At 35.3% G+C, this 17,529-nt stretch overlaps 1 protein-coding gene across 2 annotated transcripts in view; it reads right to left on the reverse strand.

Annotated features, from left to right (window-relative positions):
* Positions 1-17,529, reverse strand: part of LOC124359492 (pre-mRNA-splicing factor 38B) — a 49,710-nt gene that overhangs the window by 14,218 nt on the left and 17,963 nt on the right. For both annotated transcript variants that reach the window (XM_046812261.1, XM_046812260.1), the window contains exons 4-7: positions 15,533-15,684; positions 13,900-13,960; positions 1,673-1,792; positions 482-630 (exon numbers count right to left, since the gene is read on the reverse strand). In XM_046812261.1, the coding sequence (XP_046668217.1) occupies positions 482-630; positions 1,673-1,792; positions 13,900-13,960; positions 15,533-15,684 (482 nt within the window). The remainder of the gene's footprint in view (positions 1-481; positions 631-1,672; positions 1,793-13,899; positions 13,961-15,532; positions 15,685-17,529) is intronic.

Consider the following 17,529-nt stretch of genomic DNA (forward strand, 5'->3'; position numbering starts at 1 on the left):
AACTTTGCTCAAAAAGAGTTCTAAAATCTAGGCGTTGGCATACATGAAAGTGTTGATTAATTGAAGTTGTTGTTACTATTAGGTAATGAGTATAGGCTTTTGATCCTACATGTAGGAACTGAAACAAACCTAGGTGTATACCTACAATGTAAGTAAAGGTACGAATGATTATGATGGTGAACAAGAACTTATGCTTATGTTAATGAAAAAACGCATAAATATTACATTGTCATGCAGGAAGGAGTCAATGAGGCAAAGTAACACGTCAAAGGGTTATGGGTTGTTCTGAAATTCTGCTTGCATTATGATTAGCTTTGCAATCTGTTAAGACAAGTTGAAGCTACTTGCATACTCTGTGGATATACCATGATTCAAAAAATTATTACAAAAAAAGTTTTTTTTATTTTAAATTTCCTCTTTGGATAATTGGAATAACGAATAGTTGAAAACCTAAATGAGGTAACATAGATTTCATACCTACCCCCGCATCCTGGAAGAGGCTTTCTCAGCTTGTCCAAATGAGGCCTCACTGTCAGAATGGTACCGGCCAGAAGGTACGGCAGGCTTCCGTGCCACAGTGCCAGTTGCTGGTGGGGGAAATCTTTCATTCATCATCTTCTCTAATTTTTGCTGGTAAAAATACATATACAAATTTAAAACAGGCACAATGAGAGTTTTAACTACATGGTACAGATTTTAATAAATACAACTTAAAATCTTTGAACTTTTAATTTTTTAATAGTTGAAATTAAAAATAAGACCCTGGATAAGTGATAATCTCTTTTCTGAAAATTTCCCAGGAAATCAATTTTGAAGTCACTACAATATGGGACTGGAAGAAGAACAATGAAAGTTGACTACACTTTGTTCAATTTGAATACTTTTATATAGGGATGTTGTATTTTGTTAGTATACAGTGCTGAAGTGACAAGTTGTTTAACTCCTCCCACACATATTACGGGAAATACAGGGTGTATCAAAAAGAATCATCCGATTTAATAAAATCATAACTATTCTGTTTGTTGAGCTAAATGCGCCAACAACGTACTGTTGATAAGAGTATCTTTTAAAGTTTTACATGGTACCCGCTAGGTAGCAGCAGCACGCTTGAGTGAACGCCTACTTCATTTCTAGTGAAAATGGCGTCTGCACCACAAAAAGCGTTTTGTGTTCTACGTTTTTCGCAGTGTGAGTCTGTATAACTGTTCAGCGTGACTTTCTAGATGATGGTATGCACAATTTCAAGAAACAGGTTGTTTGTGTAAAGGCAAGTCACCGGGCCATCCCAGAGTGTCCGATGACGACATGGAGTGCGTCCGCCATTGTTTCACACGCAGCCCTCAGAAATCTATTTGCCGCACTGCTCAACAGCTCAACATGCCTCCTATGCCCGTCTGGCGTGTGTTGCGTCAACGATTACGCATGAAAGGATACAGACTTCAGATACTGCAAGCTCTTCGTGAGGGTGATAAAGAACGATGCGTGGAGTTTTGTAACTTCGTTCTTGATAAGATGATGGACGATGAACATTTTGTATCGCGCATAGTGTTTAGCGACGAGGCAACATTTCATTTAAATGGAAAGGTAAAGCGCCATAACGTTAGAATATGGGGCACAGAAAAAGTTTTGAAATTGTGCAACATAAGAGACTCTCCAAAAATCTATGACTCACCTGGATAGGTACTGGTATCCTTGGAAATAATGTTGAAAACCACTCCAGCTTGCAGAGGAAATTTTTTAATATGTTTCCAATGGTCATAACTTGACCTCCCCCAGCTTTAACATCCATTTCCTAAAAATAAGTTTTCATTAAAACTTTAAATTATGAATTCAAGTTTTTATGTATCCGTAGCTTTATTTACAATTAAAAAACCAAATTATCAATCCATAATTTTATCAGAATAATGAGAATTTAAGCAATAGCTAGAATCTGAGACTCTCTTACCTAAGGATAACCATGTATTGGCTCCCTAAATAGCACTTGGGGTAAGTAGATAAAACATTTATAGTATTGAAGTCTCATAATCCCAGGACACTGTGAGGAATGTGTCAAGTTTCAAGTAGCATGAGACTTTAACACTCATGGTGTTAAAGTCAAGCTAAAAAAGAATATCATCATATACATTTTCCAAAGACTTGTTGGATATTAAAATTTAATTTAGCATTCCTAACATTTCCTTGTTACAGCAAAATGATAAATTGTCATCTCTTCCTCCAAATAGACATACTTGTAAAATAAATTGTAGAAATAGAATATGTCCTAACCTCACCCAACTGTATTGTAAATTATTTCCCTGCATCTTATGAGTTTGTTTCTCAAACAATGTAAATACTTATAGTCTATAGTTAATTATTTCAATGTATAGTTGTTTTTTTTTCTGTTAACATTAATTTATAAGTAGCACTTTAGCTAATACAACATTCTTCTTTCAACTTATTCACATAGACAACTTGTGATTAATTTTACTTACCCTTAGGCTAGTGATCTAGTTTTAGTAAAAAAATAAGAAGAAAAAAACCACTAACGGAACAAAAGTATATACAAATATATGTATAAGTTTTATATGTTGCCAACTTTCTTTCTGTAATTCAAATCTAAATTCGTTAATACTGATACAGATTTCACAATAAAATCCAAGCTGTACTTTAGAAGAACTACTAAATACAGGAGTGGAGTTGTAAATAATATGTATCTGTTGGTAGAAAAAATAACACATTGTCATATGACTATGATATTGTCTTAGAGGGTAAGTATGTGTAAGTTGCGAATGTGTACAAGTACATTCCTAAAAACTTGTTTAACCCTTTTAACCCCGGCCATTAAATCAAGTGATGTGCCAGAAATCCCAAGCCATTTTCAGACAAAATGTAAGGGTTTTGTAAAAAATTCATAACTCAGTTATTTTTTAAGATATTTAGGTAATTCTTTTTTTGTTTTACTTCTTTATACATGTAGCTTACAGAAATATACAAATAAAATTATTATTTTGAAAGTTAATTTTTTTAAATGCATATACATATATAAAAAATAAATAAAAATGAAAAAATTTCAAGTTTGATCATGGAAACCATATAGATAAAAAAATATTTGACAAAAAAATACCCATTTAATTTATGATATATTTAATCCTTAATAAAAGGAAACAAAAATTATAGGCCTACCTTATTTACAAATTGAGTAACATCAATTTTTGTAAAGCCGTGTAAATTTTTCTTTTTGCCATTTCTGGGCAAGGCAATGTAACAAGACCTTTGAAATTCACAGTACTTAAAATAAACATAAAACCAAAGTTATTTCTGACAAAATAACTAAAACTGTTCATAATCTAAATTTTTAAAAAGTTTTAAAACAATATTTACATCACTACAAAATGTAAATTTTCAAGATATCCATCACTCAAATCGTCGTCACTAATCACATCCACACCATTTGCAACTAGGTTACTAATTATTGTATTTTCACTTACGGGAGAGTTTGAACGATGTCTTTTACTCATTTTGAAATAAAACCAATAATAAACTAAACTTTAACTGCCGTACTTTATACTGCTTTAACCTAAAACTGTGAAGAAAACGGAATATTCACAACCACGTGATATACAGCTGTCTGCAACAAGCGTGAGCAGTCAGTCGAGACGAACTGCAATTGCTCAGTCACAGACTGACAAAATACGAAGTCAAACCATTACAAACTAATATATTTCGATGCAAAATATCTTTGTGCACAAGTCTGTGAAATTTCAAAGCATTTGGTGAAATAGGTGGCCAGTAAAGTAATAAAAAGTGCACGTCCGCACTATACGGACGTCGGGAGTTGACGCCATTTTTTACGACGTCCGTATATAGTACGGACGTCGGGGTTAAAAGGGTTAACATATTATTGAATTTGTCAGTTCTAAATTGTTATAGAAATAGCAATTAATAAGGAAATTGAGAAAGAGGTGTATTTAACAAGGGCCATTTTTATACATGCGCAGGTAATAATTGCTGGTTTGACTTTAAGATGTTAATTTGCTTCAACTTTCGTGAGCTCTTTTCCTTTTGAGTTGCTGCTGCGACCTTTAGTAAAAATTTTGAAATCTATATCTCATTTTATTTTCTATAGCTCATTTTATTCTCAATTTGTCCTGCTGACAGACATAGGGCCAAACGATTATACAAATTTTTCAGCCTCTCTGCAGTATATTTCAAGAACAAATTGAGCTAAAGACAACACTTTACGTGAAACTAGTGATGCCTGTTAAGCTTCAAGAACATGAGTATCAACATAATAAAAACTTAACTAAATTATGTTAAACTTAAAAATTCCCGTTACTTTTTTTAACACATCTCATATACATAAAGTTTTAAAATAATTTCATAGATCTGTAGCAATAATCTATTCTTCAGTTTCTATAATTATTTCATTTATACTAGTGATTATATTCGAAAAGAACAAAATCATACCCCTAAATAATAATTTAAGTTCTCAAATACAAAACGAAAAGTTTCTTTATTCATATACATCAATATGAATATGATAGTGTCAAATGAATTTAAATTAATTAACATTTATAAAATAGTGTGAGGCCATGACATTAAAGTGTATGATGTGTCTGTTGGTTTGAGACTTCTTGGTTGAACTCCTGAAGCGTCTAGATGACCCGCTATATAAAGTAATCTTCAGAGTGCAGTCTTAAGTTGTGTACCCCTCTCACCTGTTTCTGTTAGAAGGTGTTGCTTAGCTTTCTTCCCATGTAGATTGATTTTTTCTCATACCGTGTTTAAGTGAAAAATGGGAAGTGGGTACATTGTCAAGATGTATGTATTGTAGTAGTGCAAGTCTTTGACCCTTGCAAGATTTTTATCTGTCCACATACAACACAACTTCTTGCATGTAGAGAGCTGTCACGGTCAAGATATTTAGGTTTGAAAAGGCTCTCTGCAGCTTTGTAGGGGATGGAGGTTCGCAAGGATTCTAATTGCCTTTTTTTAAAGATTAAAATTCTTTTCATGTTAATTTTTTAAGTTCCTTCCCATACAGCCAGACCATGTCTTATGTGAGTTTCAAACAGTGCAAACATGTAGTAGTCAGGTCTCCAAATCCTTCGATCTGTTTGAGTGCGTATAAGCTTGTGTTAAGCTAAGTCTTCTACATAACAGTCCAAGATAGGTAGAGTCAATTATGACCCCAAGGAATTTAATTTAATCAACCAAGTTGACTTCTGGTATACAATTGATTTGTCCTGCTCTTCAATTCATTGCTGTGTTAGTTGACTTTCCTTTGATGAAGTAATATTGAGAGCTAGTTATCATATTATTAAATGTATAGTGTTCTAAAGGCCTAATGAGCACTATTTTTCCACAAAGTTTTGCGACTGTTGGTAATAGTGATATGGGTCCTTAGTTATTTAATTCTGTTTTACTGCCTGTCTTAAATTTAGGATGAATTTTTTATATTTTTAGTACTGAAAGAATGTGGCCTTCATTAACCCCTTAACGGCTTTTTAAAATTTTTTAAAAATGAAAAAAGTGCTTATTTTTTATGTCATAATTTTGTTTATTATACATATTTAATGGCATAAAACATTCAAAACCGTATATAAATGGTATTTTAAATATAAAATATCAGCAAACATTCCTTTTTATGTTGTTTTCATGGTTTTTTCATTGTTCACGTTGATACGTTTTTCAAAAAGATCACTAAACTATTTTCTTCTACATACACAATATTTACAATCTGGCCCATAAAGGTTTTAGTAATTTTATTGGGTATGGAATGCCTTGAAGCACGGAGCTGCGCACAAGCCTACATCACAGACACTGCACTGGTAGCGCGACTCCCGGCGCACATTGTGTTTGGAGCAGACCACAAACCGTCGTCTTCACTGTCGCTATCTGATGAATCATTGCCAAGAAGCAACCCTTCTAACTCATCGTCATTTAGATAGTGCATGACGAACTAAATATCCGGCACACTCACTATCACGCAACAACTATAAACGTAAACTGACGGACGAAAATATAGATAGTTTCACATGTTCTACAAACAACGTGTGTATAAATAAATAATACAAATGAGAGTTATGTTTACGTAGAGTAAATACTGTAACGACCCTTATTCGTCCCCGTCCTTAATCCTCACCCTTTCTAATAGAAACCCTGTTTACCAGAGTGCAATTTCCATTATTGCCCTTGACCTTTTTATTTTCCGCCTTCCGCTATTACCGACGTCCTGTTGTTCCTTATCTTAGCGTCTCCTCCCACGGCCCTACGTCTAGCCCTACACCCTTCGTTTTCTTTCCGCCAATCAATCCTTATTTCCGCTACACCTAAAACATCTCCTCTACTCCCCTCCTATCCGTAAACAATCAGCGTCGTCCTAATTTCTCCTGCGTCGTGACCTAGTTCCACGTACCTCTTTTACCTTTGCCCGCACCCTAGCGGTTATCCATGTTTCCGCTTACCATTACACATTTCCTGACCTCGTGTCCTACTAATCCGCTTTGGGCGTCGCCTTCAGGTAGTCGGCGTCGTCCTATACACACTTCCTCTTACAATTCCTATGTCCTTCGCTTTCTGACGTTACAATAAGCCCTGTCGTATTTTCCCACGTTCAGTCCGGCTCCTCCGTTACTTGACCCTACCCAGCGCCGCCGATGAAACTTCCCGCTATCTTATCGCCTTCTGCGTCTTTCCCCATAAACCTTACCCTCTCCTAAACACTCCTACATGCCCACCTAATTCCTACCTCCCATACGTCCTGCAGCGCCGCTTTATATAAGTCGGCACATTTTTCCCTATGCCGACGGACACCTAACGACCCCATCCCTGCAATAAAGAATACGGTCGAGTATTCAGAAACGGCAGCGTCGCCATTTCAAACAGGTTGGAACAAGCAGACCATATAACCCTACGGAGAGATGTTGCCGGCACCGCAGCTAGGAGCAGACTGACAATATTGGGGGTTCTGCGCATGCGCCAACTTGGCTGCTATATAAGGGAGCCGATCACCAGCACAGCTCTCATTCGTTCCTGGGAGTTCACCACGGACACAACGCTCAGTAGACCCTGGGAGACCACCACAGGAAGCTCTCCGAGACCGACCACGCTTCGCCATTCTCAGGTAAGATAATTGCTCTGCGCTAGAGTAATCCCAGCGCCTCTTTCTCTGTCCCCGCTAGAGAAATCCGAGCGGAACCTTATTTCTTTTATTAGACTCTTTCCCCAACGCTTTTGTTTCCAAATTACTATGTCCATACCCCTCCTCATACCCTACTTGGAGCCTGGGCTGTGATGATACCGAGCGTTCATATTGAGTCCACTTAGGTTGACTCTGCTCTCAATCTGAGCCTTTGGTTTCCCAATTCTAACTACCTTCTCCCGACCCCTGGAATACTTTACCCCATTTAACGACTGAGACTTTCTGGGTCAGTTACAGTTACGGTTACGATACGGTTGCGAAAAGTCGTTATAATTTGACGCCCGAACAGGGACTTTGTTTTGTGAGTTAAGATAGATTTGACGTAGTTACTTTAGTGTATACTTATCATAAAATTATGGGAAAAAGATCAGTTGGAGAAATCTTCTTCCGTTTCAAAAGCACCGAAACCCCCATTATCCCCCCCCCCCGCCGTCGATGGAGACTTCAACATTAACGACTCGCTATGCAGATACCTCAGCTGAAGCCAAAACTACGACAACGAGGAGCATCGCAACTCCAGTGGTGACTTCAGAGCAGGATTTTGATTTACCTACTACGTCACACTACCAGAGTTTACTCAAGAATCTGTAGCTCCTCATTATTCTACCGCCTTCCCCTCCAGAACCGCCGAAGGATCTGTAAGTTGGGTCTACAAGCTATCTAAATCGGAACTTCAGACAGAAGTAGATCGTCGCAACCTACACAGCTCTGCCGGTATGCGCGAACTTCGACGTAGACTGATGGAAAATATTCGTACTCCAATACCACCTTCTGCTGGAGCAGAGGGAGCCTGGACTAATGTGACACCGGACTTAGATATAAGTGGCTCACGGAAAACTGATGTAATTCCTGTAACTTATCAACAGCCTACTACTGATGAAATACTTGAGAATGAAATGGAGACTATTGGTCTGCCTCCTAATTCTGATGTGAACTCCTTAAGACAAAGACTATCAGACCTGACGTTTCAAGAAAAACGTGTGTATAGAGAACTACCAGCACAACAACGAGTACATATCGGTCACGAGAACACGAATAGTTTTGATGGATGTACGCAGAACAAACAGACGCCACTTTGTTAACAAACTCGAGGGGACATTCATTAGATACAGCAAATTTGTGTAATTTGGTACGGAAATGGAATATCTGCTTTAATGGCAGAAGTGATCCCATATCGTTCCTGGAATGGTTACATGAACTAATTGTGGCATATGAAGTTCCTCCAAACCAAATTTTGAGATCACTCCCGGAAGTTTTTAAAGGGTATGCTCTTCTTTGGTGGAGGAATAATTGGGATTTATGGCAAACATTTGATGACTTTTGTCACAGTTTTGAACTCCAGTTCTTACCTCCAGGCTATTATAAGAACTTGGACAAAGAAATTCAAGACAGGACACAAGGAGAGAAAGAAAGCTGTAGAGAGTTTGTAGTTGCTATTTCAACTCTTCTGCGACATCGTGGAGGCTTTCAGGATCAAACTCGTTTGGATCGAATTTATAATAATTTGAGACCTGATTACCGATTTTATATACGAAGAAAAGACATTCAAAGTCTATCAGACTTACTTAGTAGAGCCGAGGAGTACGAAAGTTTACTGAGAGATAGAGCAAAATTTCGTCATCCCCCACCACCGTCACAATCGCTTACGCCTGAAACCGCTTACTATACGAAAGGAAAAATGAGGCTGGAATTTGCTGAACCAGTGCACCTGGAGACGTTACATCCTTTTCAGAAGAAAGATATACAGGATCCACAAAGTTCACGTGAAACTTATGGAATGAGGCAAAATTGGGACGTTAAAGAAAGACGTCTTGGTCCAGAGAGAAACCCTTGGAACAACGCTTCATGCTGAAAGTACAGCACGTAGTCATCTCGCCGGTCCGGGACCTCGTCAGTGTACGGATCAACGAAGAGAAGACTCTCTACGTCAAGATCGGCTTCATAGAAAAGAATCACCTCTAGGAGAACGAGCTCCTTGTAATCTCTAAGATGGGAGACAAAATTTGACATCCCAGGTAACGAATCGTAATCCTATATTCTCACTTTCCAATGAAAGGAAGCCGATTTGTTGGAATTGTGAAGAAGAAGGGCATATATTTCGTGAATGTCCAAGACCTAAATACATACGTTGCTACTATTGTAAGAAGGAAAAGCAATTTTACAACGACATGTTTGTGCCGCCCAGGAAACGAATCACCGGCTCTACGGACGGGAAGCCGTTTGAGTCGGTAAAAAGGAAGCCCACCACTTCCCAAAAATGGAATGACTGGATTCGTAGGGTTACAGACTTTCCATCGAATCCGGAGAAGTCTGTAATTATTCCGGATGTGAGACCTTTCGTCAATATATTAATATTTGGAAAATATTTTAAGGCCCTTATAGACACAGGGGCTATGTTGACCTGTATATCATCAGAGGTAGCTAAATACCTTGATACGAAGAATACACCTACTAAGAACACGACTTTGAAAATCCATTTGGCCAATAACCAGGAAGTTGGGGTCCGAAATACGTATGCATTTCCTTGTACTTTGCATAATAAAGAAACCGTCATAGAAGCGATACACGTGACCAAGTTGTCAACTCCGATTATCCTAGGAATGGATAACATTTCCAAGCTATACTTAATTACTATGAACTTTGCGAGTTATTCAAATAGAGAATCAGTTGTGGACACCAAACCACAACTTTCTGCTATTAAACCTCTTACGCAGGATGAAGAACACATACCAAAACAGTTCTTAGATGAAGAATTGCCTCCGCTGGCTGAATCATCTAGGTGAAAAACGTTAGTCGCACTCAGGTTTGCCCGGCATCTAGCGGAAAGGAAGATAGTAAACTACGTATTGAGGAGTAGCACAATCGGCATGTCAACACCATCTAGTGTCAAAATGGCACACTACGAGTATTAGTTCACTATTACTATGCTGTTGGATGCGTTACTCGACAAAGAACGTAATAAAACCGGACAGAGAAGCGTAACGAAATATTGCGTCAGCGGCCCTTTTTCAGCACAAAGTAGCTGTCAAATTATTTCGTCAAAAGCCTTTAACACTTAGAGTGCTAATCCCGTAATTTTACGTGGTTGTCATTTCAATTGGTATTATATTACATTGACCGTATTTAAACGGGTTATGCCTACTCTACAATGTTATTTGGGTTTTTAGTAACACAATTCACCGCTAGAATGCGTCAGATGTATTGAATCAGCTTGATGACAAAGCAACTTCGGTCGCTTTGTTTACGTGCCGCTGACGTGACGTTCGTTGTAGCCGGCAGTCGATGTCGCAATGGCTTCTCGCAGCTTGAACGACGTTGCGATCAGTGATATATTGGAAGAAGATAGTTTTATAGGTGTTGACAGTATTTTTGACGATTCTGACATCGATCCTGATTTCATGGAAGAAGACGAGACACATATTTCAGGTAAGAATAAGTCTATTTATCACATAAACATCAGTCTAAAAGTTTGGTTATGTTATTGTTTTCGTGAATCAAACTATAATTTGTATTATAATAAATTAACTTTATTCAACTAATATTTTATTCATATGAATAAAATGAAAATATATTCATATTTTACAGAGTATATTATTATATTACAGATGCTGAAAACAGTACTGACAGCGAAAGTGATGCCGACGCTGAACAAGGTAGGCTGAGGCCTAGTGTTTCAATTACTGAAAGTAATCTTTGGACAGAAACAGACAAAGTTCCAGAAATTGATGTGTTTTGTGGGGAATGTGGACTAACTGAATTATCAGAATTAGATAAGGACAGCACTATTCTTGAGTTTTTTACATATTTTATAGACAATAATCTACTCCATCATATAAAGGAGCAAACTAACCTCTACGCTCAACAGAACTTGAGAAACCTAAGATCTACAGATAAGTTAAGTCCAACAAGTAGGATGAAATCTTGGAAAACTGTAACACTTGGGGAGTTGAAAAAATTTTTGGCCATTATTTTCCACATGAGTATCAACCAAAAGCCCAAGATATCTGATCATTGGTCAACCGACCCTGTAGTGTCATGTAACTTTTGCCCTAATCTTATGAGTAGAGATAGGTTTTGGCTTCTCTTGGCCAATTTCCACTTAAATGACAACAGGCTTTTTATTGAAAAGGGGCTACCAGGCCATGATCCTTTACATAAAGTCCGTCCCTTGTTGGAAACTATACGGATTCGTTTCCAAAAAGCTTACCTCCCAGGCGAAAATGTTACCATTGACGAAGGGATGTGTAAATTCCGTGGAAGGCTGCATTTCAAGTAGTATATGCCCCAGAAACCCAGCAAGTATGGGATTAAATTGTTTATGGTATCAGAATCAAGCTCTGGTTACATTTGGAATTTTGAATTGTACTCTGGCCATAGCAATACAATTATACAACTAGTTGACAATCTAATGGGTGACTTGACAGGTTGTGGACGTACTTTGTATACAGACAGATTCTACACTAGCCCTGCTTTAGCTACTGATCTTGAAAGTAAAAAAACAGGGCTTGTTGGAACGACAATGAAAAACAGGAAAGAAATACCTCCAGCTGTAAAAGAGGCTCAGCTGAAAAAGGGGAAGCAGACTTTTAGGAGAAAAGGCAATGTTCTCGTAGTACGCAGGAAGGATAAGAGGGATGTATTTATGGTTTCTTCTAGGCACACTGCTGAAATGGTGACTTATTCTGATAAGTATAATAGGGAAAAGACCAAGCCGGCCTGTGTTGTGAGCTACAACAAAAACAAGTTTGGAGTTGACCTCGCTGACCAACGTATGTCCTACGGTGCATTTGATCATCGGTCTGTGAAGTGGTGGAGAAAATTATCATTCCACATGTTTCTTATGTGTTTGGTTAATGCTTGTATTTTGTACAATAAAACAACAAACAAGAAGATATCTACAACTGATTTTATCAAAGGGCTTTGTGCAGAACTTGCAACAAGTGAGATGGAAAATCCACGGCCGAACAGTAATGGCAGCAGTGGAACTCAGCTCAGCCGACTTTCCACGGGTAAACATTTTCTGGAAAAAAATTCCAGTGCCACCAGGGAAGACCAAAATGCAAAGGATGTGCAAGGTTTGCTCAGAAAAGGGTTCCAGAGAGTGCGGAAAGGCCAAAAGGAAAGACACTTGTTATTGGTGTTGTGAGTGTAAAATCCCACCGTGCAAAAACATATGTTTTAAGGCGTACCACACAAAAAAAAACTACAAAGCATAAAAATATGATTTGTATTATTCAACGGACAGTTTATATTTGTGAATGGGTCATTGTAAATAATTGTATATATGCTTAGTTTAGTTTCTTAGATAAAAAAACTGTTTAAAAAAATATTTTTTTTTTCCAAAAACATATGTTTTTCAAAAGGATTATTGATGTGTAGTTTTTGAAAAAAACACTACCAATCTCACGTTAAAATAAAGAAGAAAGTAAGCTGAATTAAGGCATGTAAGTATTTTTCTTATACCTTAAATACTTTTTTTGTAATAAATTTTTGAAAACCACCAAAAACGCCCAGCATTCTATAGAGTTACATGTTATTTAGGGCCAGCACTCAAAGTGTTAAGGGGTTAAAGGATTTAATAAAGACAGCAGTGAGGGGGCAAATTAGTTCTTATGCACAATGCTTTAGTACTTTTGAGGATATCTAATCAATTCATGCTGAGTTTTTAATTTAAAGCTTTTAATAATTGTTCTTAACTCATTTTCAGTTGTGGCTCTTAATGTACCGAGTTTACTAATGTGAGTCCCATCAGAGTTCAACTGGTCTCCTTGTACCATTTTTATTAAAATCAATTGTGTGTTGTGCTATATTGGCAAAATAATTATTAAATTGTTTATTATAGGACACTAGTTATTGTTTCACAGATTTTTTTAATTATTAATTTTCAGAATTAGAAAATTAATTAGCTGTAACTTGGCTTCTTAAGTGTTCAGTCTTTTATTATAGGATTTTAAAGTCCACTACTTTGATTCTATCAGCAAGTTTTCTTGTAGTTTTAAATTTGTTAAGGCAAGCTAGGTATTCGTTCCTGAGCATTAATGGAAACTAAGTTTAAGGTCTTTAGTAGTAAATCCAAAGGACAAACAATAACATATAAATAGAATACTGCAGTTGAGATTAGCAATCCTTCTAGAATTATATCTACTTTTACAACCATTTCATACTTTTTTGCTTCCAGTGGGGGACAGCTGGCCCTTCTACCCATGAAACAGTGTGGTAATAGTGAAATGTAGCTTTACTTGAAGTTTTTATACATTTCTTTATTATTTAACATTACCTATAGACTTAATGTTTTTCATTTACAATATATATTTTCAAAATATATTTATACTTTTACTTAATACATTTTGCACAGGTATTTGTTGACTTCATTTGTGAAAACAAAATGTACTTAAATAAGTAAAATTTACTAATTTATGTCAAATATGTATAAGGCGCACACAATAACCTAAACAAGAAAGAAGACGCCTCAGTGCTGATTTTAACATGAGTATGATTGGAAACTGACACTGTGATTACACCACAACCATTTAAAAACAACTAAAACCAAGCTATTTTTAATTTCAGCAAGTCTTTTTATGATACTGTTTAAATTATAAATAATATGTTCAGTGTTTTAAAAAGACATTGCCCTCTTTTAATGCAAAGGAGTAATATAGACTACTTTTCTGGATGCAGCAGTTTCTGGCATATAAGAAAAGGGGTACATTACCTACCTCTGGATCCTCCAAATATTCATCATACCAGTCCCAGAGATCTGCAGGAGGCTGAGTGTATCTGTAACAAACAACACAAGGTCAAACAGGAAAGTTATTAAGGATCAAAATACTAAAATTACAATTTAGTAACAGACATACACAATCCGTATCTGCCACAAAGTTATAGAAAATATCTAAATATCGTAAAATTGTTCAACTTAAAATTTAAAACACAATTTATAATATTGTTGACAAGTTAAAAATATAGTTATTTAGAGTTCCACAAAGAGGTTCATGCCTATAATTTTCTATTGCTTGCTAGTTTTCTCCACATACCTACAATTTTTAAACTTTGTATACTTCATGGGATTACCAGCATGTTCTGTGAACATTTCACCTCTATGAATGTGGTCAAAAGATAGCACAAAAAAACCAATTTGCAAATGCAGCCTTGAAAGCAGTCACTACATGACAACCTTCATGGATATTCGATTGGCCAAGGGAGTAATTTTTTGAATTGGACATCCGATTGTCATTGATGGATATTTAAAGAAACAAATTTACATCCACAGTTCCAACAATGATAAGCATCTCAAACACGTTATCAAAAAGAAACTTCTTTGGATATCCCAGGAATTATTTTTATGATAATACAAGTCTGTTATTAATTATTAAACATGTGTAATTGATGATTTTCAACTTGAATAAATTGGTTTTACAGTAAAATTTTATATTGGCATTTATTTTGTGTATACATTACTTAAAATAAAATTACACTTCTGACAGTAAAAGTTTATTTTAAAAGCAAAAAAGCAGCACATGCTTGATGTAAGCTGTTAAATAATATGCTAAAAATAAAATTGATTTAAACTTTAAGCAGTAAATTTTAATTTCCACACAGAATTTTAGGTAACTTTAGAGTTACTTTTGGAATAATCAGTGGAAGAAAGACTAAACAACAAAATATGAAATGTGTAAACCTCTTTGTGGGACATCCTCTATTCTAATCCTTGTTAAAATGTAATCTTATTCATTGTTTTTCTATCAAAGTCATTTATTGTTATTTAATAACAAAAAATTATGAAGACAGTATAGATTGTAAAACTGGTTTACACTCGTATATTCATTTAAGAATATAAATATTGTGTTCAATTACATTTACAATTACCAGTTACAGAACATTTACAACAAAAAATGGGAATCAAATATTGAACATTATGTTGGGTGTTGTTCACATTATACAGAATAGTTTTAATATAAGTTTTAACTGTGATCTTATTGTTATTTTAAATAATTGTGATTGTATAATAGAAAACTCTTATTTCATCTAATAAATGTATCAAATTTGGTTTTTTACTTGAATAAATTTGTATTCAATTTTTCTAAATGTTATTTTTTATATTTATTAAATGATTATTTAAAGGCTTTTGTCTATTTGTATTTAAGAGATGATAGTGAATGGTAGGAAAGCTATCATCCACACACACTGGAGTTGGTACAATTGTACTTTCAGATATAAAAATCTTGTGTTTAAATGTAGGACAGGATCAACCCAATTATAACTACACAGTAATAGAGCACAGATCAACACTGGAGAGTCAGACGGTTATGGTTCGTTGACAAGCCACAGTACCAGCCAGCGGCCACTTACCTGATATACATAAAACCGAGAGCACGAATGTAAGGTGAATCGGGATGGGTGATTAGCCCATTTACCTGCTTCCTTGTTAACTTCAAGGTAAATAGCTTATAGAGCAGGCAATAGGCTGTGGACACGATCCCTCCTGCTCCCACCCCTCGTACCTGTTCCAACAGATTGCACACAGTATCACTGCTTGCTAACATTCTTATAGTTTACATACAAACTGTATTTACTTGTAATAATAACATTACTAGAAGACAATGTATACTGGATAGAATACTGAAAAATACTTAAAGAGGTTATCACAGTACATATCATTTGTAATAATTTCTTGAAGTTTAAGAAAAATTAAAGTTGAATTTATATTTTTTAAATCTTTTATGCTGTTTAATTTTGATTGAGAAAATCAGCTTTTTGGGACAATCATTTATAGTAGCTCTTCTAGATAAGAAGAACACTACCCTGAGCTGGGTAAGGTAACTAGATGACTAAGGTTAGTCTGATATGTTATCCTTGAGACATATCAGAATACTAATAGTGGAACAAGATCAATGGAGGGAAGGTGCATAGGAAGTAATAATGTACTTGTTAACTTTATTTTAAATTTATATACATAGAAAGTTTTTAATTGGTGCTGCAGTATTTTGGTGCTGTATATGTAGCTCTACAAGTCTCCATTTTCACTGTACAGGTTATGGCAGATTATATTCTAATGTGCTAGGGCCTTTCGTCATACTTCTGAAATCTAGAAACTGAATCTTAATGTTTCATCTCCATCTGACCTAATCTGAGTATAGTATATCACAGAGCAATCTTGTTTATCTGGATTAATTGGGAACAGAAGTGATCCAGATAAACAAATATTTAGACATCCCAGGTATACGCAAGATTAATTACAGAGCACAAACGTAGAGAAATATTGATTACTGTTTTGTAACTATTGTTTAACTTCAATACTTTGCTTCCAGGAAATACAATCACCCAGACATTTCATGGCCGCCATCATTTACACTGACAAGTTTCAGACTGATACCTCCAATAACCCACTTATAGTAAATTAAAGTTCAATTTTACATGTAAGTGTTTCTATTAAACACACTTCCTTTTGAAGAATAAAAATATTTTTCTTTTGAGTGCTGAATAAAGTATAAGTGACAATTAGCTCACATGTAACCTCCAGTGTAATGTAAAATTTATATCAGATTGTACTGTTCTTGTAATATGTTTTGTATCGAATGAGAATTATACACAGATTATTTAAATTAGTAAATTGTAAGATACAGTTATCTAAACTAATCACAGGTTTCTTTTTTCCAGAAAATATGTTATAAAAGGAAAATAACAAATAATAAAAAAAGTGAACATGTTGAAATTCCCTTTAACTTGTGCACTTGCCATGCCCAGAAAGTGGTGTAATCTCTCACGTGTTAATGTAACTTTAAAAATGTTTGAAAGCTTTAAATGTGTTCATGAAAGCTATTCTCAGAATAATTTCAACTGTTAAAATAACGCAACTAAAACTATATTAAAATTACAAAATAACACAATGAAAAATTTGCTGTCAGTTAATAGAAACAAAATAGTCTGGTAATCCGACAAAAAGAATGTTTTGAGACTAATATAACAATGCCTAATAAATGCACTTATACCTAAAAACTAATCTGTTCTATTCCCTTGACATGAAAAAACATCAACCAATAAGACATATTGTTCAATCACAGACTCACAATTTCATAGTTTTTTATAAAATATGCAACTCAGAAGACTAAAATAAAACACTGTCAACTATAAATAAGCCACCTAGTCTTTCTAATATACGTTCAGAGCCAGATTAAATGTTTTTGAGTTTTCCTCGAATTGAGAATTGAAATTGCTTTTAACATATCAAAACTAAACCAGTTTATTCCAAAATAATACAACAATCTTATGATAAATAATACACTAAAATACATTTTTATGACTAATTGTGATGTTTAAATGCAATTGTTATTAATTTATAAACTTTA

This window comes from Homalodisca vitripennis, chromosome 4 (genome assembly GCF_021130785.1).
Source record: "Homalodisca vitripennis isolate AUS2020 chromosome 4, UT_GWSS_2.1, whole genome shotgun sequence".
Taxonomy (NCBI): Eukaryota; Metazoa; Arthropoda; class Insecta; order Hemiptera; family Cicadellidae; genus Homalodisca; species Homalodisca vitripennis.